Source organism: Euprymna scolopes, chromosome 45, assembly GCF_053919585.1.
Source record: "Euprymna scolopes isolate OS-2025 chromosome 45, ASM5391958v1, whole genome shotgun sequence".
NCBI lineage: Eukaryota > Metazoa > Mollusca > Cephalopoda > Sepiida > Sepiolidae > Euprymna > Euprymna scolopes.
The window spans coordinates 14,678,024-14,703,344 of NC_136526.1; the positions used below are offsets into that span (position 1 = coordinate 14,678,024).

General features: G+C 35.4%; 1 protein-coding gene across 1 annotated transcript in view; it reads right to left on the reverse strand.

The window, feature by feature from the left end:
• The window catches only part of LOC145269270 (DNA polymerase epsilon subunit 2-like), a 147,996-nt gene that overhangs the window by 56,696 nt on the left and 65,979 nt on the right, over window positions 1–25,321 (reverse strand). The window contains exons 8-9 of the mRNA XM_080124947.1: window positions 14,251–14,308; window positions 9,062–9,182 (exon numbers count right to left, since the gene is read on the reverse strand). Of these exons, the coding sequence (XP_079981073.1) occupies window positions 9,062–9,182; window positions 14,251–14,308 (179 nt within the window). The remainder of the gene's footprint in view (window positions 1–9,061; window positions 9,183–14,250; window positions 14,309–25,321) is intronic.

A 25,321-nucleotide genomic window follows, 5' to 3' on the forward strand; every position in this document is an offset into this window, starting at 1 on the left:
TACTATAAAAGTGGGCCTTAGGTGGACTTGAGCCACTAAGTGCTGAGACAATATACAAAGGGATAGGAAACAATAGCTAGGAAGTAACAAACAATGAATCTATAGGTATTTTTAGATCGAGCTTTTTAGAGTTGACACGACAATAGAAACTTACAGATAGAACAGGGAAGGGCAGTTTCCGGTAGCTGGAAGTGGGGGGGGGGTGACTTCAGATACCAACGTAGAGGAGACAGTTGACAACTAGATGCCCGTTGTGGCGGATGGAAGTTGGATAGTTTTAGAGTTGACTTTGAAACAGAAATACAGACAAACGTAACATCGATAGAACAGGGGGAAGACACACACTCACAAGTCCAACCGTCAAATATATGTGAAACATTGGCGTTTGGGTTTTTCCTTTCTTTGTACCGCGAATTATTATATTTCTACTTTTGTGAAACCGCGTTTGTTCCCATCGACAGTCGCCAGCGAGAAAATGACGATCCGGCCATAAGAGGAATAGTTGAACGAAAAATCCATGATACACGACGTTGGGAGTCTGCGATCTGTCTGGGCCGCGCACGTCTGGTCACATTCGTATCGTGGTACAGTCAGAGAAACAAGGACGGAATTCCAAAGGACAGGTGATCCGAGGTGCAAAGCTATTAGAGGATAAAAAGGGAGAGGTTAGAGGCTGGTGTACCATCTATGCACGAGTGAATGGTTGCTTTACAGAGATATAGGATTCTGGCAGGTGGAAAATTTTTTTTCTAGCTTGTTTGAAGGAGCCTACCTTCTTTGCAGCAGACTTGTCATCATCTTCTCTGTACTTATTTCACTTTATGTCAGGCCAACAAGTCCAAACACTTGACTTAGGAAGATAAGATTAGGAAGACAAGATTGGCCATGACAGTCGATACTTGGAAAGATGTTAATTCATTGTTATCTGAAACAATTATTTTATTTTTTACATTTTAATTTCAATTTGTGTGAATGAATTAGACAAAAAGGAAATTTAAGTAGGTTAAGTCCTCTCTCTGACTTATTCCATGTAACTATGTCAAGTTTGATGTGTACAAAATATGATGATGTATAAGAGTGAAACCTGGCCATTGAGAGTTGAGGACATACGTTGCATGGAAAGAAATGATATGGGAATGACACGATGGATGTGTAATGTGAGTCTTAATGACAGGCATAGATCTAATGATATTGAAGGAATATAAGACCAGCACAGTATAGGGCGATCTGTGCAGAACAGGAGACTTCGTAGGTATAGTTACAGTAGAAAAAAGGATGCAGCAAAATTGAGATAACACTGTCAGTTAGCAGAGGTAAATCATGGAAAAATGGAAAGAAATGACAAGGGTGGACGTTAAAGAGGGAGGGATAAATAAATACATTGCCAGAGATAGGTTAGTTTGGGAGCCAATTTCCAAAACCCGTCTAACATCCGTCAGTATGTAAAACTGATATGATGATAATGATGATTATGCTGATGATGTCAATAATGATACTGCTGATAATGATGATGATGATGTCAATGATGATGATGATGGTGATGATAATGATGACGACAATGATGGTGGTGGTGGTGGTGATGATGATGATGATGATGATGATGGGGGTGGGGGGTGGGGAGGATGATAGACAGTCATTTCATTCTTTTGTATGTTGCAGAACTCAAATGTACATATGTTCAGGACTAAAACTGCACAGTTTGTTCATTTTAACCAGGATTTGACGTCCTCTGGAGACTTCTGGAGCTAAATAGGGTTGGGGGGGGGGTGCTGAACGTAGTCATTTTTTATGTCTCTTTCCCTGAACACCTCATTTAATTTCAATTTGTGTGAATGAATTAGACAAAAAGAAAAAAATCAAGTGAAGGTGAACAGGAAGTGGATCTTGGATTTATTTTCAGCAGCAGCAGCGTGATTATCGTTTCACTTATTTTGTCCTTTAGTCCTCACATTCCATGAGGGAAGTCTCTGATAAAGAGGAAAGAATTGCTGTTTTCTAGTTCAGAATTTATTCCATCTAACACTTATCCCTAGGTCTATCACAACAGAATATTCCTTTCATTGTTTTGACTCTCTAGTATATATCCGACACAGTTAATAAACCAAGAACCACATTAGTCTATATAAAAGCATAAAAGATATCAACGGATACACACTCGAGAGTCAAAACAATGAAAAAGAATATTCTCTTGTCCTAGCTCTACTTATCAATGGCAAGTTTTTGACCTTGAAATGGTATATATTTTAGCTTCTTACATAATGCCTCGTCTGGGTCGATTTCCGTTAAAAAAAATTTTTTTAAAAACTCTGAAAATGAATAATGCGGATGAGGCCGTCGACATTGTAAAAGCCAGTGTGTTAGCCAAAGCGAGGACATCTTATTTGGGCTGCGAATACCGTGATTTTAAATAATTAGTTAGGGTTCATTTATAGTAAAAAGTTTCTTCATTAAACATTCAAGGATAGTGCCTAGTAGGCATTTAAGTTCTCGCTCGTTTTTGTTTTATTTTACTTCAGTCGATGTTTTCAGAAATCAAGGAGCCCCCTGCCTGGGGCTAACACTTTAACTCTCTATGAGATACTTTATTTCTCAAACACTGAGTTTTGTAAAGTTTTGTAGCGAGGAGTTCTTTTTTACAGGCTGAGGGTGCTGGCCCCACGCCCAACCTTCCCAGAAGGTACATACAGCACCTAGCCTTCCCAAATGGTCATCTATCTGGTATTGGCCAGGCCCAACGTTGCTTAACTTCCGTGATCTGGCAAGAACTGTGTGTCAACATGATTGTGCAGTATGCAATGCTGGGCAGCATGATTATTAAAGAGTGCTCAATGGAGGGTAGTGATGGTATATAGTCTGTTTATTATACAAACATTATTGGTAACATATGTGCATATATGTTTCAGTAGAACCTCAGTTCAAAGAGACCACCTCATAAGACCAAAAAAAGGGGACGCTATTGAGATGAGAATCAAGATTACATTCGTTTTTTATACAATATATTCAGGTATGGTTATTGCTCTGAAAATGAAGGGGTTGTATAGTTTGTGAATGTGGGCAGTAGAGGTTTTGGAGGGCGGTATGATGGGGAAAGGGAGTAGGGGGGGGAATAAGGAGGAATACAATCTCGGGTCGTCAAGCTGTCACAGCAGGAAGGTATTGGTTTCATTTTAACTTGGCGGTTGTTTTTGCTTTTGTTACAGGAAAAAGGGCTGTCCCCTTTTCCTGTTGTTCATTCATGGAAATTGAATTAAAAAAAGGTCAGCTAAAAATAATAATGCACAATACAAATGAAAAATAGGTTAGTGAGAATTCTTTGTCTGCAGAAGTGTGTTTTGGGAATATGTGCCGAGCCACATATGTTTAAGCCATGTGAGTCGATCACGTTTAGAGCCATACATATAGCAGAAAGAGAGATTCTCAATAATAGAAGCTAGGATTAGCAGAGAGTCAGTCGAAGATCAGAGGTAGTTGAGTCTGGATCGAACAGTCAGCAGTCATTTCTACATGTTAAATGTTCTACTCCTTCGCCTCTGAGGGGACCCTCCTCTGATCATGTCAGCTCTATCCTTCCGACTCTGCTAACTCCGATCCGGACTCGACTGGCTCTGATCTTCCACTCTAACTCTTCTCCCTAGCTTCTATTATTGAGAATCCCTTTCTGCTATGACATCATATGTGTGTCTCTAAACGTGATCAACTCACGTGGCTTAAACATACATTTCCAAAACATACTTCTGCAACAAAGAATTCTCACTAACCTATTTTTCAATTTCCATTGTTCGTTCTTCTCTAGCTGACCTTATTTTAATTATAGGTCTTTCTGTTACCACTATTATTAGTGTGGTAGTTGGATTATTTCTCCTTAATATTTTATTATTTTGCTCAAGGATATGGGTAAATGAGAGGCGAATGACTACCAGCCAAAATATGAGGAAAATTATGGAAGTACTAACCTTAATAAATTGTATGAATTGCCATAATAGAATTTATAAAAAGAAACTGAGATTAGCAACATCAAGAGGGTTCGACCCAGAATGGATTCAAGGTTCATACAGATTTTCAATGTCCATTTTCAAAATTTTTTAAGGCCTTTTCCAGACAAAATTCAAGTTTTCAAAACAAAATTTGATATATAAACAACGGAAGTAGAGAATAGATCAGATAATCTGAAAAACACATGCCATAAAAATAATATAGAAAAGACTGAGACTAGCAACATCACGTCAGTGAGAGAGAGAAGAAAGGGCGGGACCAATCAAATAACAGATAAGTTTCTGTAGTTTATCAAGAACCCTCAAATGGGACAGAGATTCACCAGCCCAAATATGGCAACAATAATCCATTCATGATCTGATTTGTAGAAATAGAGAATAGTCTCAGGTGTGAGAAAGTGTTTAAAACCCACTTTACAAGAAGCAGAAAGAGCAATGGATCTAATATATGACCTCCCAGAAAGATTTGATGAGAAAGAAAGACCAGGAAATTTTAGAGTCGATTTTATATCAAGAGGAGAGCCATGCGCAAGAATATCAGAAACAAAAGGGATACGGTTACAATTGAAAAACCAGGGTTCGTACAGGTCTTTGATGTCCATTTTCAAGTTTTTTAAAAGTTTTTCAAGGCCTTCTCCAATCAATAATTCAAGTTTTTAAAGCAAAATTCGATATCTAAACATTTATATAATAAACCAAAAAACTTGATTGACAACAGGAAAAGTCATTTTCATTTACATACAAAACAATATGTCCGCCGACAGTCATATTTACATTCTCTGACCAACTTATATTTGGCTAACCAAGTACAATTATATGTGCTATGAATTTTAACACAATTCAAGACCACATTTTCACAGAGTGCGTTTGAGGCTTATAATAAACTCAGAAGAGTTACCTGGACCGGATAGTCGTGGGAGTACATGCAAAGATTAGGCGACTAGCAAGATTGGCTGAATATGCACACGCAACTTTGAAAAGACTGTTCAACTGGCTTTCGTAAGTGGTCTCTCCAAGCGTATCTCTATGGAACCAGCAACATTAGAGCAGTAGATAGCAGAGAAGTGAAACGTTGTGGAGAGGCCAATGCCGAGATTGTGACGAGGAATAAGCCGCTGCGATAAAAAGTGATTGTACTGAATAGGCTTATTGCAGGAATTGACGTGGTACTGGACCTGGACGTGATAGACCGTCTGGGAGGAACTACTATTGCTAAAGATCAGGTGAAATTTGATAATCAGAGTGCACCAAAAATAACAAGAACTGCAACCAGGAGCAATACCATTCAACCGTCAAAACCCAGACCATGTCTGATTGAGGATGAGGACTTTCAGGCCTATTTTGATGGTGATAAATGAATGGCAAAGTGGCGATGGACTACAGAATCACCTGTGTTGACAAATTGGATTAGCTGCTACAAGAGAACGCTAACAGGAAATATAGGGTCACAGTTTGAGATACCGTGATCAGGGAAGGTCACAGGAATTTAGCAACTCATGGCCGTAGTCCAACCTATTAAGAAATTTAGGTCAGTGTTGGATTTCCGGGAGTTAAACAAGTGTTTAGCTTTATTATGCGTTATGAATTTAAACACAATTTTGAGCATGTTATTGTTTGAACAACCTTTATAGAAGTGGTGCAAAACTTGTTTTAGGAAATTTTACTCATTCTTTTTAGTACTGATGTAATACTTTTTAGGTTAAGGATTTCTTTTTTCTCACCCAGCATATGCAATTATGTTTGCTAGTATAATATGGTACTCTGGTTCGATTTTGTTCTTTCCTTTCTCTTCTTGCTGTTTTCATTTGTTCTTTGGTTTTGGCTGCCTACTCCCCCCCGCCATATTATTTTCAGCCACTTTCCGACCCATCCTTGGCTCATACCCTGAAACACGAGGGCAACCTACCTGTGTTTGTAAATAAATATTGGCAAACATGTAAAAAAAAAAAAAAAAAAAAAAAAAAAAAAAATCAATCACAAAATACAAAAGAAATAACAAATTATAGATTTCATCTCTCTAAAAATAATGAAAACAAAAAAAAAGAAACAAGACCAGTATTCAAAAACATTGCTTGAAATTTTAAAGCCACCAAGTTGGGCACAAGGACAGCAACAAATATTAACAGAAAGAACTTGTGCATACATTCTTTTTGAATGACTTATCTTCATCTTCATAGTTTTTGTTGTTGTTTCACCATGGTTCGGCCAACTTATCCTCTGGCCTTCTTCAGGTGATTAACCACGATGGGATAGGAATGCTGAGTCTTGTAACTTATCCCCAGTAATTACTGCCTTCCATAGTTGTTGTCTCAGCACCTGGAACTGTAACTGTATACTCAGTAATTACTGCCTTCCATAGTTCTTTTTGTCTTCAGGGCCAATGCCACAGTGGATAGAGATGTTGAGTCTCTATGGTTCCAGATGAGCATTGTCTGAAGATAGCGGTTTCAATCCTACCAAAGCAGACCAGAGGATTAGTTGGATAAAACACAGTGAGATGAACAAACACATTGAGATGACAATGAAAAATGGTAGGATCCTTCTATCAATCAAGTAAATATCTCACTGCTGATGCAATTCTCTATCTATATAAGAGCCAGATACGTCCAAGGATGAAGTACTTACTGTTGCCGCATCTGGGCAGGAGCTGCTAGAAAGGACTTGTCCTGCCTTGATGAAGTTCAAAATAGACTTTGTAGCCTCATAGGAGATGTCCTTTTCTCTTCCCTGCAACCTCTATCTCACAGAAGAGATGTTGTGAGTGAGTTTGTCTCTGCTTTGTCGTTATTTTCATGGCAAGTGCTCGACTGAGCTTCAATCTATGGTCCCCCTCGCCAAACTTTCACAAGAAACACTCGTCTAGATGAAAACACTATCAATAATTTCCTCCACTTTTTATCTGTGCCTAAACCTAAACAAAGATTCAATGAGCAAAGCTTCTTTCTTAGAACTGCACACCTGTGGAATTGTCTTCCGTTTTCCTGCTTTCCAGCTGATTACAATATGGTTGTTCCTAAGTCCAACGTAAACAAGTTCTTGATGAGCCGTTCCACTTAAGTTAACAAATTTACCAAATTTCCATTACTAACAATTACTATATTGTCCAATTGACTACTGTACACTCTTAACCCTTATCCTCGAGTGGTCATGCCTATGTAAAAAAAAAAAAAAAAAAAAAAAAATACGGAAGACACTAATTACTGAGAATACAGTTACAAGACTCAGTATTCTTATCCCGTCACGGTTAATCACTTGAAGAAAGCCAGAGGATGAGTTGGCCGAAACGTGGTGAAACAACAACTATGAGAATGAGGATAACAGTCCGCGAAAAGAATGAATGCACAAATTATGAAACCTCATCTCAATGGATTTAATAAAAAAAATAAAATATATATATATATAAATATATATATTTTAATTTTGAAATATTGTTAATTTATGATAGTAACCGAATCACCATTAATTTTGAGAAAAGCTCAATGTATCTTCTTTATAGGTGCAGAGCATATATAGTACAATATAGTGGGGGAAAAATAGAAAAGAATAAATAGAAAAAAAATTGGAAATTAAAACTAAAACAAAAAAATAAAAAATACAAAATCAAGGTTTATAACAGAAATTTTGGTTTGCACTGTACCTAAGATGGCCGACTTGTAACAACGTGGGGATGGAATTTCTTTTCCCCCAAACGTAAACACCAGGTCTATCATGTACAAAATTAACTTTTTGTTGGTAACATTGAATGGAAAGAACATCTGATGAATTGATGAGGATAGGAGACTTTTATGAAAACATAAAATCATAAAAGTGCCATCCCATTAACGAAACAGCTGTAATGAAGAAATCCAAGATGAAATAAACAAAAGTTACAAAAAACAAAAAAATGTAAGTCTTGGAATTTTAACCAAGTTTTGTACTATATATATATATATATATATATATATAAAACAATATCTTTTGTTATCTGCTTGCTTCATAGTGAGTTTTCTGCGACTGTTCCAATAGTCCTCGGGGATGTTGACTTCTCAATCCCACTTTCCAATCCTGAGCCTATCCTTGTTTTATCGTTATTTCCATGGCAGGTGCTCGTCTGAACTCCAAACTCTGGTCCCCCCTCGCCAATCTTTTACGAAAAACACCCGTCTAGCCGAATCCACTGTGAAAAATTCCCCCCACTCTTTATCTGTGCCTAAATCAAAACGTGGATTCCATGAACAAAGCTTCTTTCTTAGAACTGCACGCCTGTGGAACTCTGTTCTGTCTGCCTGCTTCCCACCTGACTACAACTTGGATGTGTTCAAGTCCAACGTTAACAAATTCCCAATGAACCGCCCCCTTAAGTAAACACTTCATCAAATCTCCACACTAACGTAATGTACTTGCAATAACCCTTATCCCTGAGTGGCTTCCGGGCCTTGATAAGTGGTGACCACTGTGTAACAAAAAAAAAAAGTTCTTGCAGTGGGAGAGATTTAAATAGCACTTAGTCCAAATTATTTTAAGTAATGACTAGTGAGGGGGAAGGGGGCGCCCAGCTTTGCCTGGTCGTAAAATACACTTCAATATATTTTAATTTGTTCAGATTTCGTATCTATTATTATAGTCGTGATCTTAAAAGTAAAAAAAAAGGTATTTGAATGCCATCAGCTAGAATCAAAACCTAAATCAAAACTTTAGCATTCAAAGCTGGTGACGTTCCCATTTTACCAACGTGACACGCACATAAACTGATTAAAAATAAATGTACAAAAATGCTTGACGATTTCTTCAATTTTGACTAATTTTTGACCCCTTAAAAACTATTTTAACCGGCTAAAAACTCATAAAAGGACGGTTCATAAAAAAATGCAATCATTTGAGGCTCCTAGTGCCACTCTGCCACTTTTAGTTTCGGAAGAGATAGAGTTTGAAAATATGGAGATAGACAGACAGACATAATGAGTTTTATAAATTAGATTATTCAAATTTCCCCCCCTACTATCAACAATTTTTATTATTTATTTTTAGCGTGAAAAAATACTCAAATTTATCTTTAAAAATAAATTTTTAAAAAATCCAGCATAGTTTACCTTGTGACGGTTGCTGGCTCAGGCGGTGGGAAACCAAATGCAGTCACGTGAAATATGCTATCTTCATGCCAGCCTTCTGCTAAAACAAAGCAATTTTCAGTGAACAGACCTGTGTGAAAACTGTTAAAAACCAAAGTTAAGAAAAAATTCATACATAAAAATTGGCTACTTACACAGTATAATTAATTTTATGATGAATACATTTTAGGTAAAAAAAAACTATTCACTACTACTTACATGTCTTGTCAGAAATAAGTAAAAAATTTTTAAAAATTACAAAGAATGATGAAATAGATAAATAATTACAAGTAAAAATAAATTTTATTTTATTATACATCTTTATCATAATTGTAAAGAATTTTTAACAGCCAGGGGAGATAACTGTAGTCCATTATTTAGATGAAATGTTAAAATCCCTCATTTCGAAACAGAAAGTGGCAAATAGATAATATCTACGTTTTTGGAGGTTTTTTCTTTTTGAAAAATATTTTTAATATTTTTTTATTTTTAAAAATATATACTTTTTTTTTTTATCAAATATTATTTCTTTTTTTTTTTTTTTCTGAAAAAAATATATATATTTTTATAAAATATTATTTTTTGCTAGTAGTAGATCTTCCACTCTTATTTTTCATAATTTTTGTAATTTTTACTAATTTCATAAAAGAAATTTCATCACGATCAAACTGCCGACAAAAGGCAAATGGGAAGACCATCACCCTGAAAAATCTCTCTTAATTGTCATCTTGCTTAATGCAACATTTACTGAAGTTAAATCGGTTTCCTGATTCTTCAAAGTTCCTATTTACTTGCCTCCCCACGAGGGCAGAGTTAGACACAAGGTCGGTTTTTAACGTGGGGAAAATCCAGCTCCCCAAAAAGAGGCACTCTGGATAGAAACAAAAATAAAAATTGTCTCGGGGATAAGGATTATTGCGTGTACAGTACGTTAGTATTGGAGATTTGATAAAGTGTCTTACTGAAGGGGGCGGTTCATCAGGAATTTGTTTATGTTGGACTTTAAGACATCCAGGTTGTAGTCAGGTGGGAAACAGGCAAATGAAACAGAGTTCCACAGGTGTTTGAGGCACTTCACAAATCCAACACTGCTGCCATACTGTGGCACAATGGGTAAGAGATTTTTTGAGGGAGCCTCTGAGCTCCCCACATTTTGGGCCCTTGCACCAAACTTGCTCTCGTGTGGAGGCATGCATGCACGGTCTACCGTGCAATTCCAAAATGTCAGCATGAATCGGCGTGGGCTTGATTGACAGATGCTTTGTGTGACCGAGTGCAGGGAGGTGAAAATGGTCAAGCTGTATTATGATGAGATATCAAAACAGAAAATTGGTGAAGACCACTAGACTAACAAGTTCAACGAGCTAGAACAAAGGAAGCAGGAAATAGATCAGACAATTCTGAAGGACACATGTCATAATAGTATTTATAAAAAAAAAGACTGAGACTAGCTACATCACTTCCGTGAAAGAAAGGTAACCGTGAAAAAAAAAGTATGTGTGTGTGGGGGGGGGGAATCAAATTACAGATACTTTTCTGCAATTTATCAAGAACCTTCAAATAGGACACAGATTCACTAGCCCAAATTTGACAACAGTACTTCCTACATAGTCCGATAGTAAATTTGTAGAGATAGAGAGAATTGATTTTACGAGAAGCAAAAAGAGCAATGGATTTAATGTAAGAACTTCAAGAAAGATTTGATGAAAAAGAAAGACCAACAAGTTTAAGAGTAGACCAGCAGAGAGATTCAACGTTGCCCAGGATCATTAGAATTAATGAAATTGCCCATTTTTCAATTAAATCGATTGATTACCTACTCTAGTTGGGGATCCATCGTGGTGCACATGGAGGAAGCTTCATATGCCTCTCGCAGTGATTTAGTTAGCAATATATTGTAGTCTACATTGCGCTGTAGAGAACCCACTGTTGATTTTCTAAAACTATTTTTTATATATAAAGGCTTGCATTAAAGTTTAAAATGCCAAAGTCAAGTACCATGGTTCAAGTTTGATCTGAACAGAAACATTAATTTCGAATGCGCCCGTCATATCAAAGAACCTACTGTTGATTGTATATGTCTGGCCTTACTGCTTGTGCGATGATAATAGCTTGCATTAAAGTTTAAAAATGAAAAAAAGTCAAGTTTCATGATGCAATTGTGCTTTAAACAGAAACATTCATTTCGAACATGCCCCTGTCATACAAAAGAACCTACTGTTGATTTTATATGCCGGGGCTTTTGGCTTGCGTGGTAATAAAACTTGTCAAATTGTGATGTTAGGCTGTGCAAGATGTTAACTTTGGTCAAAATCGCCTGTTCCTTCTTTCATTGGTTTATTTTGATTATCGATACTTATCAAAGACATTCCGATACAAAACCTATCTAAGAATATGGCCAACCACATAAAGTACCTTCTTGTGAAATTGCATAAAAATCGATCCAGCCGTTTTTGAGTCTGTAGGGAATACCCCCCCACACACACACACAGATCCTTTTATATAATAGTAGAGATTGTATATCAAGAGCAGAACCATCCATAAGAATATCAGAAAGACAGAAGCTGACTTTTAAGAGGATTTTTTTTTTTTACATGGTGGTCACCACTTATCAAGGCCCGGAAGCCACTTAAGGATAAGGATTATTGCGTGTACAGTAATCAATAGGCTAATATCGTGTTAATTGTCAGTAATCGAGATTTGATAAAGTGTCTTACTTAAGGGGGCGGTTTATCAGGAATTTATTTACATTGGACTTGAAGACATCCAAGTTGTAGTCAGGTGGGAAACAGGCAAACAGAACAGAGTTCCACAGGAGTGCACTTCTAAGAAATGGGACAATATCGTAGTAATCATTAGTAGTGGTAAATTGAGACGGCTCATCATGAACTTGTTTACGTTGGACTTGAAGACATCCAAGTTGTAGTCAGGTGGGAAACAGGCAAACAGAACAGAGTTCCACAGGAGTGCACTTCTAAGAAAGAAGCTTTGTTCATGGAATCTACGTTTTGATTTAGGCACAGATAACGAGTGGGGAAAATTATTGACAGTGGTTTCATCTAGATGGGTGTTTTTCGTGAAAGATTGGCAAGAGGGGACCAGAGATTGAAGCTCAGATGAGCACTTGCTATGGGAGTAACGGTAAAACAAAGACAGGCTCGCAACGTTTCTTCTGTGGGAGAGATGTTGCAGGGAAGAGAAAAGGGCATCCCCCACTAAGACACAAAGTCTATTTATTAATCAAAAGAAGACATTTTTTACCCCAAGTCATAAGTGAACCCTGGTGAACTTCTAGACCAGCTGCGTCTTTCAGCATATTTCACCCAATGCTTTCTTGGACTCGAAGTTTGTAATTTTTTTTTCCTATCATTCAAACATGGTAGTGCTTGAATATATGATTAAGTGTTAGTTTTACTCGGTTAGAACTAATTTTAAGCTTCACTGCTTACTGATTTTGTGATCAAATTTCAAACTAGTTTTACAGTTCATAGGTCACCTTCTCAGCTATATTTTGAAATAAAAATGTTCAATTTTCGTTCATTAAAGCAAAATTTATAATAAAATTACTGGTGTTCAGAAGTCATTAAATTTATTATAGTTTTTATTAGAATATATTGTCTTTTTCTTTTCCAGTTATTACAACTAGTTCTTTTACTCTTCTAAGTTAAATTTTAAACATTACTTTTCACGCTCGCATTTTTCTATGTAATATCTAGATATATATAGGAGAACAATAGGAATGGGAAATGAAGTCACAAAAACTATATATTGGTAAATATAGATGGGTTCATTTATTCAATAAGGATACACAGACATTTAGTTGGGGGATAGAAGGGACTCTTTATGCCAAGGCATTTCGAAGCCTAATGCTTCTCATCAGAAGAGTAGAGAGGATGCTAGGTAACATAGTCGGGATGTGGCGTCTAGCGTGGAATTTATTAGGAACGAAATAGATCAATTAAAATTATAGATGATGTTGGGGGAGTTTTATCGAATTCTAAATAAAGGAGGAGCGTATAATATAGAGTGTAATATAGAAAGGTATATAGGGTCTTAGATGTATGTAGTGTATGTTTTGTAATTCTATTTTATCGGTGTGTAAGATGTCTATTATCTATGGAGGGGCAATCTTTGACAGATGCAACCGAGACAACAGTACTATGAAGTGGTGTATAATTTTGGGAGGGTTATTATGGTTATGATTTAAGGCAAAAGGGCGAATGGGTGTGTTCTAAGCAGGGTTGAAGAAGAGGGATTACATGGGGCATCCTGTTCCAGGGTTTTGTCTGTATTTCCTCCTCTTATACAATTGAGCTCACTCTTTTCTTCTAACGCACTAAGCTTTTTATATATATATGCTACTGGTACCATGTAACCCAGTACTACCTGCTTCATGGTCGGGTCACCGGCAACTAAACTGGTTCCGCCACCAGACTTGTTTGGTGAGGAGGGTGGCTAGTCTCCCTGAAGGATTAAAAACAAGACCTTCCAAAGGGCGAATGAACCCTTTTTCGGGGTCAACGGTCAACTAGCACCGTGTATATTTGTAATATATATATATATATATATAGTGTGTGTGTGTTGGGGTAGAGAGGGCTCCCGTAAGCCGTAGTGAAGGCAACCTTTCTAGGAGAAGCAAATCTCTGATTTAAAAAACCATAAAGCGGGAAACCAGTACCCGCATTAAGCTGGTCTGCATTTTAACTTGTCGCTGGATCTCAACATTTGGAACCGAGAGAGAAACTTAGCTGTCGTACAAAGCTAAAACTCTGTAACATCATCTTTGTATAGATACTCCCTCAGGCATTTGGGCTCATGGACTTTAAGTGTCTGAGGGAGCGGGACTCGTCTGACAAGACATTGCAATCATCATATATATATATATATATATATATATATAAAATGAAGACAACCAGTCAATTTGCTTACTCATCAGGTAAGTTAATTGAAAAAAAATATATCTAAATTTGAATTTGATTGTTCCATTTATAAGTTGATTTCTCATTTTGAGGTTGTTTTCCAATTTGAAATTGATTAATCCATTTATAAGTTGATTATTATCATTTGGAAGTTGATTATTTTATCATTTTGAACTTGAAATGGTACACAGCAGCTGCATATTGCAACTGATCTGAGGAATTTTAACACAACTTAGAACATTTCAAAGGATATTGCTTGCGACAGATCAATTTGTACGGCTCCACTAGGATCCTCCAAATACCACTTTCCCTAAAAAAAAAAAAAAAAAAAAAAAAAAAAAAGAAATTAAAATGGATAAATCTAGATGAATGCAAAAGTTATTTTTTTCATTCATTACTTTCATAAATTCATCATCAGCGGCTTACTGCTATTTAAATAAAAAATACATGGTATTTTGAAATACTGTATACACATGAATAACAGTTATTTGAATGCTAAATTTGCATACAGGGCTTTACGTTGCGAGTGAAACAGTCGCATATACGAGTGACTTTTTTTTTCCAAGTGGTGAATAGGAATTATAATACGCTTATATTTTAAGGTTTTTTTTTTTTTTTTTTTCATCGACAATGTTCCAAAGCTTATTACCGAGTGAAAAATGTCTTTTCCACAATTTTTTTTTAATAAAACGAGCAAAGTCAAATTATTTAAACAATTGAAGTTTCTATTACTTTTATTGATCAAACTATTGTTTTCATCTTGAGTATTATTTGTGCAACGTTTCGGTTGATGTAGCCTTCGACCTTCGTCAGGCATGTTGGTCTCCATCTTGGAAAAGAAAAGAAAAAAAGTTACTGGCTCTGTAAAAATCACATTGAAAAAACAAAAACAACTGCAAGAATACAAAACCATCTATGGAGCCAGTAATTTTTCTCTTTTCGTTTCCAAACGACAAGCAGCATGCCTGATGAAGGTCGACCGAAACGCTGCACAAATAACACTCAAGATAAGAACAATAGTCCGCTCAAGACAAGTAATACAAACACTCAGACTTCATCTCCAAAATTCAATAAATGTAATAAATCCTGTACCTCTATAAGGCCACCATTCGACCATGTATGGAGTACTGTTGCCACACAGTATATAGTCAATCTAAGGTGGGCTTTCTCTTCTGTGCTAGAAAGTCACACCTGACAGTATCCTATACCTCTATAAGGCCACCATTCGCCCATGTATGGAGTACTGTTGCCACATCTGGGCTGGTGCATCTGCTACTAATCTCTCGCTCCTGGACAGGGTTCAAAAGAGAGTCGCTAACCTGATAGGTCCTGAACTGTCATCTAGGCTTCAGCCTCTGAACCATCGACGAGATGTTGCATCCCTCTGTCTGTTCTACAAATACTTTAATGGTGAATGCTCTGACGAACTGCAAACACTTGTACCTCCTCGACGTAACTAAACCCGACAAGCTACTAAGTCTCATCCCTTTACAGTAGAGATCCCTAGATGCAAGAAAGCCTTTTACTCCAATAGTTTCTTCCCCAGAACTGCAGATCTTTGGAACTCCCTTCCAGGATTCTGTTTTCCCAACTGTACTAATATGCAGAAGTTCAAGTGTAATGTGAACTAACATCTTTCTACTCATCTCCCTTCATAATGACCCTGCTAATTAAGTCCCTGATAGTAGCCCCCTGCTTCAAAGTGGCACTGTGCCTTGTTTGGGGTGAAAAAAAAAAAAAAAAAAAAGTTTAATAGAATTTTTTTTAAGGATGAGAGTTCGTATAGAAACGTTTTAATTTGAATAAAATAAAATATGTATCAAGTGCACTTGAAAGCCAAATCACAACGTAATATTAGGAAAATAAATATTTTACTTGTTTGAAATTTATCACAAATATATTTCAGAGGTATACTCCATCTTCAGTGTGTTGCCATGTTGTCGGTCGGTTGTTTTTGTTTTACGGCATATCAACCCTTTTCAGGTTATTTAATGCCAAATCCAAAGATTTTGAAGAAAAATTTTTTAATAGAATATATTTGTTGTTTTCAAGTCGGTTTCTATTCAACCCATAGTTGGGACCCTAACAGGTACTACCACTCCGGGTCAGAGTGGACCTGGGAGCAATGGCAATTAAAGGGTGGCTCCACACTCCCGCAAGCTAGGGCCTCACCACTGGATATAGTTTAGGGTCATATCCAGGACCGCCATGTTGTTGGAGAAAGAAGTTTGTTTGTAAAGAACCACGCGTTGTATAATATTACGTTGTCTTTTTGGTTTTCAAGCGCACTTGATGCATATTTTATTTTATTTATTCAAATTAAAACAACGTTTCTATATGAACTCACATCCTTGACGTTATTCTCGCATTGCCTACGCACAGTTCAAACGTTTCAAAATACAACCGCTAGATACAACGCGCGCCTCTTTACAAACAGACTTCTTTCTCCAACTTTACAACATTGCAAGGAAGAAAAGGAAAAAAGAAACCAAACAACACACTGAAGATGGGGTATACCTCTAAAATATATTTGTTATAAATTTCAAACAAGTAAAATATTTGTTTATTTTCCTAATATTACGTTGTGATTTGTTAAAACAAAAAAAAAAAAAAAAAAACATCCAAAGAAATTTGAATGTTTATACCTTCAAGTCTCAACAATAAATTCAGTACATATTTAAAATTAGACCTATTTAAAAAATTTTTTCAAATTACAGAAAAATCTTTATGATGTATGTACTTGTCATGGAATGCAAATGTTATATTCCAAAAATCACATGAGTTCGGCTATTTTATCTGTCAAAGATCAACTAAAGATAAATTTGTCTATAGAGCTCTGGCATAGCTATATTTGAAACTGTTCATTGTATTTTCTTTTTAAATAAATAGAAAAAATAGTTTTTAATATGAATATCAATACACAAAAGAAGCCAAATTTTTTATATACACACATATGTATATATATATATATATATATATATATAGATAGATAGATAGATAAACTGAGTTCCTTCAGCTATAATCGAAACTGAAACTAAAACTTATGAAGATCAAGCACCACTTAAAAAAGTGTCTTGTTGTCACATGTTCATTTTATCAGTTACTCGTTTCTTCTTCCTCCAATAGCATTCTCGTCGTCAACTTCACATGTCCATTTTCTTCGACACACACTTTGCTCCTGGCCCGAGCATGTGGTGCACTTTTTCTCCTTTTTTTTTTTTTTTTTCTCGTGCCAACTTGCGCAAACTTCCTAATTTGAATATGCGCGTTTTCTCAGCTACTGCACTATGTTATATACACAGGGCTTTACATTGCAAGTGAAACAGTCACATTTGTAAATGATTTTTCCAAGTGGCAACTAGAAATAAAATGCTTTGCTTTTGGCGATTTTTTTTTTTTTTTTACACCGACAATCTTGCAAATTTCATTATAGAGTGAAAAATTTTTCCAAATTTTTTTTTTTTTTCACCGACAATCTTCCAAAGTTCATTATAGAGTGAAAAATTTTTCCCAATTTTTTTTTTTTTTTCACCGACAATCTTGCAAATTTCATTATAGAGTGAAAATTTTCTCCCAATTTTTTTTTTTTTTTTTCACCGACAATCTTGCAAATTTCATTACAGAGTGAAAATTTTTTCCCAATTTTTTTTTTTTTTTTTTCACCGACAATCTTGCAAATTTCATTACAGAGTGAAAATTTTTTCCCAATTTTTTTTTTTTTCACTGACAATCTTGCAAATTTCATTATAGAGTGAAAAATTTTTCCCAATTTTTTTTTTTTTCACTGACAATCTTGCAAATTTCATTATAGGGTGAAAAATTTTTCCCAATTTTTTTTTTTTTCACTGACAATCTTGCAAATTTCATTATAGAGTGAAAAATTTTTTCTCAATTTTTTTTTTTTCACCGACAATCTTCCAAAGTTCATTATAGAGTGAAAATTTTTTCCCAATTTTTTTTTTTTTTTTTTCACCGACAATCTTGCAAATTTCATTACAGAGTGAAAAATTTTTCCAAATTTTTTTTTTTTTTCACCGACAATCTTGCAAATTTCATTATAGAGTGAAAAATTTTTCCAAATTTTTTTTTTTTTTCACCGACAATCTTGCAAATTTCATTACAGAGTGAAAATTTTTTCCAAATTTTTTTTTTTTTCACCGACAATCTTGCAAATTTCATTATAGAGTGAAAAATTTTTACCAATTTTTTTTTTTTTTTTTTCACCGACAATCTTGCAAATTTCATTACAGAGTGAAAAATTTTTCCCAATTTTTTTTTTTTTTTTTCACCGACAATCTTCCAAAGTTCATTATAGAGTGAAAATTTTTTCCCAATTTTTTTTTTTTTTTTTTCACCGACAATCTTGCAAATTTCATTACAGAGTGAAAATTTTTTCCAAATTTTTTTTTTTTCACCGACAATCTTGCAAATTTCATTATAGAGTGAAAAATTTTTACCAATTTTTTTTTTTTTTTTCACCGACAATCTTGCAAATTTCATTATAGAGTGAAAATTTTTTCCCAATTTTTTTTTTTTTTTTCACTGACAATCTTGCAAAGTTCATTATAGAGTAAAAAATTTTTCCCAATTTTTTTTTTTTTTTTCACCTACAATCTTGCAAATTTCATTAAAGAGTGAAAATTTTTTCCCAATTTTTTTTTTTCACCGACAATCTTGCAAATTTCATTACAGAGTGAAAAATTTTTCCAAATTTTTTTTTTTTCACCGACAATCTTCCAAAGTTCATTACAGAGTGAAAAATTTTTCCCAATTTCTTTTTTTTTTAATAAATCGAGCAAAGTCAAATTATTTAAACAATAAAACGGTTAATAGAACAATATACTCTTTTTTAACGATTGTTGTTAAAAAAAAAAGAAAAAAAAAGAAAACGTCTGAAGAAATTCAAATGTTTATACCTTCAAATCTAAACATAAGATTTGGTGTATATTCAGAATTACACTTATTAAAAAAATACAGAATAATCTTTATAATGTATGTACTCGTCATAGAACAAAGATGTCATATTCCAAAATTCACGTGGATTTGGCTAGTAACTTTTCTATTTGGCTAGTAAACGAAAATATTTAGTTGTCAAACGTCAACTTAAGGTAGAGCCCTGATATATATATATATACTTACATAAGAGTCACCACTTATCAAGACACAGATGCCACTCGAGGATAAAGAGTGTTCAGTATCGTAGTAATTGTGAGTAGTGGAAATTTGATAAATTGAATTACTTAAGGGGAATGGCTCATCAAGAACTTGTTCACGTTGGGATCTACATTTGCACAAAGGAGTCACCATTTATCAAGGCCCAGAGCCCACTCGAGGATAAGGGTTAACGAATGTACAGTAGTCAATGGAACAATATCATAGTAATTGTTAGTAGTGGAAATTTGGTAAATTGGATTACTTAAGGGGAACGGCTCACCAAGAATTTGTTCACATTGGACTTGAAGACTACCATATTGCAGTCAGCTGGAAAGAAGGCAAACGGAAAAGAGTTCCACAGGAGTGCAGTTCTAAAAAAAAAAGGAGCTTTGTTCATAGAATCTATGTTTAGATTTAGGCACAGATAAAGAGTGGGGGAAATTATTGATAGTATTTTCAGCTAGATGAGTGTTTTTTGTGAAAGTTTGGTGAGGGGGGGGGCGCATACATTGGAGCTCAGATGAACACTTGCCATGAAAATAATGATATAGCAAAGAAAGGCTCGTAAGGTCTCTTCTGTGAGATGGACGTTGCAGAGAAGAGAAAAGGGCATCCCCTACATGGCTACGAAGTCTATTTTGAATTCTGTCAAGGCAGGATGAGACCTTTCTAGAAGCTCCTACCTAAATGTGGCTGTCTTACGCCATCCTCTATTGGGGCATCAAAAAGTGCCGTAAGCTCTACCATCCTGCGAGAGCTTTGTCATAGGTCTCGGACGAAGAGCACCAGTTGTCCTTCCTTGCAGTGTCGTTCTTCCTACGTTGTTGGAATGAATAAGTCAAAGACAACAACAACGAGGCTCGTCGAGCACCGAAAGAATAATAACTCCCAGCAGGCTCTGAACTCCTCTGGAAAATGTTGGTTACTACTCAACCCGGCCCGAGTGAAGGTTGCCAAAATGCGCAACAACCTGCGGATGTTCCTGCTATGCTGACATGCAGACTATCACACATCTCCTCACGGACTGTCCCCTAAGCGAGGCATGCTCCGACGTGGGCCTGGGGGATGCCTCTGACACTGCCCGACGATGGATGTCAGGATGGAGGGAAATGAAATGATGATGATAACAGTGGAAGACCAAACAAAACATGGCTAATAGCTCCTCCTGACCCGAACCCTAACCCCAGCTCTCCCTAACCCCCTGTCCCTAACCCAAACCCTAGCTCCCCATAACCCTAACCCCTGGTTCTTATATAAGTAAAGAATAGCATCAGCAATGAGATATCTACTGGATATATCTATATATATGAATGTATATATGCGAATGAAAAGGAAAAGCTAAAATAAAAGTAAATACGCATGTGGTCTGTAACCTGTTTCCTCAGCATTTTTTTTTTTTAACTCAATCCTGATGATGTCTCCTGGAATAAGGACGAAACATTTATTACCATTTATTTATTTCAGATTTTCCTTTTCTATCGCATAATGTCAATATTGTATTTTTTTTTTTTTTTAATCACATAACATGTGTCCACTTTCTATGTGTCCATCAAAAATCTCCCCAAAATAGAATATATACAAAATTAAACAAATTTTAGAATGTTCGTAACAAGGTTTTGTCTTTTACACAAGTGAAAATTACCCATGCAAAAAGGTAAAGCAAACTGTAAAATAATTTTTTCTTTTCTTTTCATAGCTTTAATAGAAATTAGGGCCACAAAATGTACCTTTAGGCAGACTATAAAAAGCTTACATTTTCTTTTCATTGCTCAAAGGGCAGATAACTCTGTTACATTGAAAACTAACAACTATGTAACCAACAAAAAAAATGAAAAAAAAAAAAGGGAAAGGAACATATCAAGGTTACTTGACATATTTTAAGCGTTCAACACAAACCGACATAAAACCTTGATCTTAGACATCAAAGCAGATCGAAAACAAAAGTTATTTGTGGCATCTGTGGTTGCTAAAAGGAAGTTTCCCACATAACATTAACGACGTATTTACTCGTGTAGAAATTCACATCAGCAAATGCATAAATAATGGAGGAAATATCAAATCTTTTGTGGAAGGTTAACATTATATATATATATATATATATAAAATGAGCATGCTTTATTCGTTAAAACTTGCGGAGAATGTTCTGTTTTACAGTTGTTGTAAAAAAAATCGGACTGAAATTTAATTTTCGTCCTGTTTTAAATTCTGTACATTTTTACATTACGTCCAACTCATCATTCACATTCGACATGTCAACTTTTATAGGTTTTCGGGTATGCTGGCAAGGTTAGGGGTGTCTATTCCAAAAGCCGTTCTTAACATGGGGAGGCTGGGGTGTTTATTTATGGTAAGCATACCCAAAAGCCTATAAAAAATGGTAGGATCCTTCTACCGCTCCAGGAGATATCTCACTGCTGATGCAATTCTCTATCTATATAAAAGCCTAGTACATTAAAGGATGGAGTACTGCTGCAACATCTGGGCAGGGCTGTTAAAAACAGCCTGTCCTGCCTTGACAGTAGAAAATAGGCTTTGGGGCTTAGTGGGAGATGCCCTTTTCTCTTCCCTGCAACCTCTCTACCACAGAAGAGACGTTGCGAGTCAATCTCTGGTCCCCTCCTCGCCAATCTTTCACGATAAACACCCGTCTAGCTGAAACCACTGTAAAAAATTTTCCCCACTCTTTATCTGTGCCTAAATTTAAATGTAGATTCCATGAACAAAGCTTCCTTCTTAGAAGTGCACGCCTGTGAAACTCTTCCGTTTGCCTGTTTCCCACCTGACTACAACTTGGATGTCTTCAAGTCCAACATAAACAAATCCCTGATGAACCGTCCCCTTAAGTAAGATACTTTATCAAATCTCCAATACTAACATACTGTACACGCAATGACCCTTATCCTCGAGTGGCTTCCGAGCCTTGATAAGTGGTGACTAACTTGAAAAAAAAAAAAAAAAGCTAGAAACTATTGAATTTCATTTTGTTTAATAAAACCATTTAATTTTGCAATCAAGACGACACTGCTCAATTTAAACTCTAAGCAAAAAAAAAAAGCCATCAAAATTTGCAATTCTCAACTTCGTACTAATGTGAACAGGGATTTTCGTAGCCAAACAACATTAAAAAATGAAAACATGAAAGACTTAAAAATATTGAAAAAGATTTAAGAGAGCGTCTCTCTCACATTCGCCCACATATTGCAGCAGTAGTTAAAAAAACACCAGGCACAACATGTCCCACTGACATTATTATTATTATTATTCAATACCAGATATTGAATACAGGATATGTTGATGTATGTGAATAAAAATTCTCTTTACATAATCTTTTCTTTTTTTTAAAATTTTATTACAAAAAAGTTTTCTTGAATTAGAAGCCATTTTTAGTTTTAGAAAAGTTTCTGATGGGTTGTTATTCTATACAAGTCCTGGAGATGACGAATTCTTAGTGGACAGCTGTTTTGTACAAGTTCCGGACTTTAGAAATTTGCAGCCAAACAGCAAAAGATCCTTTTCGTGTTGACAATGAAAAAATTATGGGCTGAGATGCATAAAGGGTTTAATTTTTATTTTATGGAGCGATTCTGGTTTCTGATTGGTTGTTAGCAGAACATGAATTAATTTGATTGGTCAGTTCCTAGCAGCAGAATCTCCCAACTGTGAAGCAGCATATCCTTCATTAGCTATCAAAAATATTTCAACAGGGTTTATGAGTAGAAAATACAAATATTTTTATGATAGATGCGTGTCTATGAAGAGAAAATATTTACTTTTTTGTGATATGTGTACCGCGAAAATTTAAATAAACTCAACAATGTGATCCCATGCAGAAAAGGTGGACCACTGAATAAATTGAAGGGTTCTTTAGGGAGTTGAGTATCGCACAGTCAGGGGGAGGCACTGACGCACAAGAAAAGAGTTCTATTTGTTTCTGCTACAGTTCTGTTTGAAATTCTGTGCAGATTCTCAAGTTTAAGAGAAAGGTTCCCAAGTTTGACAATATACACCAGAAGAAGGTCAGGATTTACATGAAATGAAACGTTGTGAAGATGAGAACAATAGTTCGATGAATCCAAATAATACGAATAACCAATATCATTAAAAAAAAAAAAAAAAAAAAATATGAAACGTAATAAAAATTTATTATTTATAATGTGTATGAGTATTTTGTTTATTTTCTCAAATTTTGAACCAGCGTGTTTCGTCAACCATCTTCGTTGCCTATTTATCTTAACAGCTCAACACTAGTTCTTTCTCGAACCGAATAAAAGTTTTAGATTCCATTAAAAACACACAAAACTTATCCAGGTAAGTAAAAGAGTAACATCTTATCAAGGCCCGGAAGCCACTCGGGGATAAGGGTTATTGCGTGTACATTAATCAATGTGATAGTATCGTAGTAATCGTTAGTATTGGAGATTTGATAAAGTGTCTTACTTAAGGGTGGGGGGCGGTTCATCAGGAATTTGTTTATGTTGGGCTTGAAGACATCAAAGTTGTAGTCAGGTGGGAAACAGGCAAATGGAATATATATTCAAATTTTTACCATTTCTTTTTATTTCGTTTACTGGCTTCTCCGCTAATCCCCCAAAAATAGTTATCCATTTTTTGTTTTTTTTATTAGGTGTTATCTACTTCCGGTTGTTGTCTTGGGACCCGTGACCAGATTCAATCGACCAAATTCCATGACGTTGGCAGGTTAATGACTTTAGTTCCTAAGCCTTCTTAGTATTATTATTACAGAGAGCCGTGGTTCAATCCACATATGGTGAATGCCGTATCAATAATAATAACTATTTATTATTGCATATCATTATGGCATAACCATAGCGAAAATAACACTCAAGATGAGAACATTAGTCCAAAGAATACAAATAACCAATCCTCATCTCAAAATTTCAAAAACGTTATGATATATACAAATCTAAGTATACTTAGTTTTTTTGTTTTTTTTTTTACAAAGGAATTAATCCTACCCAAAAACCGGCCAGAGGCTTACTTGGCCGAAAACATGGTGAGACGACAACAACTATAGATGGCAGTAATTGCTGAGAATGCAGTTAGGAGACTCAGCATTTCTATCCAGTCGCGGTTACCACCTGACAAAGGCCAGAGGAATAGTTGGCAGAAACGTTGTGTAACAACAACTAAGAAAGATGAGGATAATAGTCCATAATAAATAATATTTATCTCAATAACGAATTCCAATTAAAATAATATATATTTCAGTCTTAGTTGTTACTGTTTGAGCTATTGTCAGATGGATAAGAAATAGTTAAAAAATAAGCTAACTTTAATGTACATGTGTACAAATAACACATCTGCCAAGTAGCAATTTTTTTTCAATTTTGACTAGCAGCTATTTTTACCAGCTAAACCCCAGAAAAGAATGGTCCACAAAAAAATGCAATCATTTGACCAGCCTCACACCACTCTGCGACCTTGCATCTTAGAGATGTACTGACAAACACACAGATATAATTTTATACATTAGATCATGTATATGTTTATACAGGCTGGGCCATAAGTCACACACCAAAGAACTAAGTGATGTGAAACTAAAATCTGCAGGGCAAAATATATTTTCTTTTCTTTGGCTACAAAATACATCTTTTATAAAGTAATACAACTTTTGTTGTATTTATCAGTTGCTATAACTGTCAAATTTAATTTCAATCGAAGTTTTTTAGTTATGATTTTCCTTTTAAAATTTTTTATTTTAATTTCAGGCATGCCTTTAACAATTGACGAACGAGCGTGTACAACGTGTTTTTCAGTTTATTGGTTAAGTTTGGTTTTAATAAATAACGTTTATTACTATCAGAATTATTTCAAATCCTTTGGTGCGCGACTTATGGCCAACCTTGTATATAACTAAGGGATTCAAGTGTGGGCTATAGTTTCATACTATCGAGTAGAAGCACGGCCACCGTATAGCAGGCCCAGTCACTGAAAAATTACATCATGTGCAAGCAAGCAAGATCTGGCAAGCAGTCAATGACAGAGCTTTTTTTCAAAAAGCATTAGAAAACTTTGAAAATGCATTGAAAAAGAGAAAAATAAGAAATACGATCTATACTAACTAAACTTATCAATATATCTATAAACATGAGAATGTGTGTGAGGTCACTTCTAAACCAATGTACTAAAAAAATTTGAAACTTGGTTT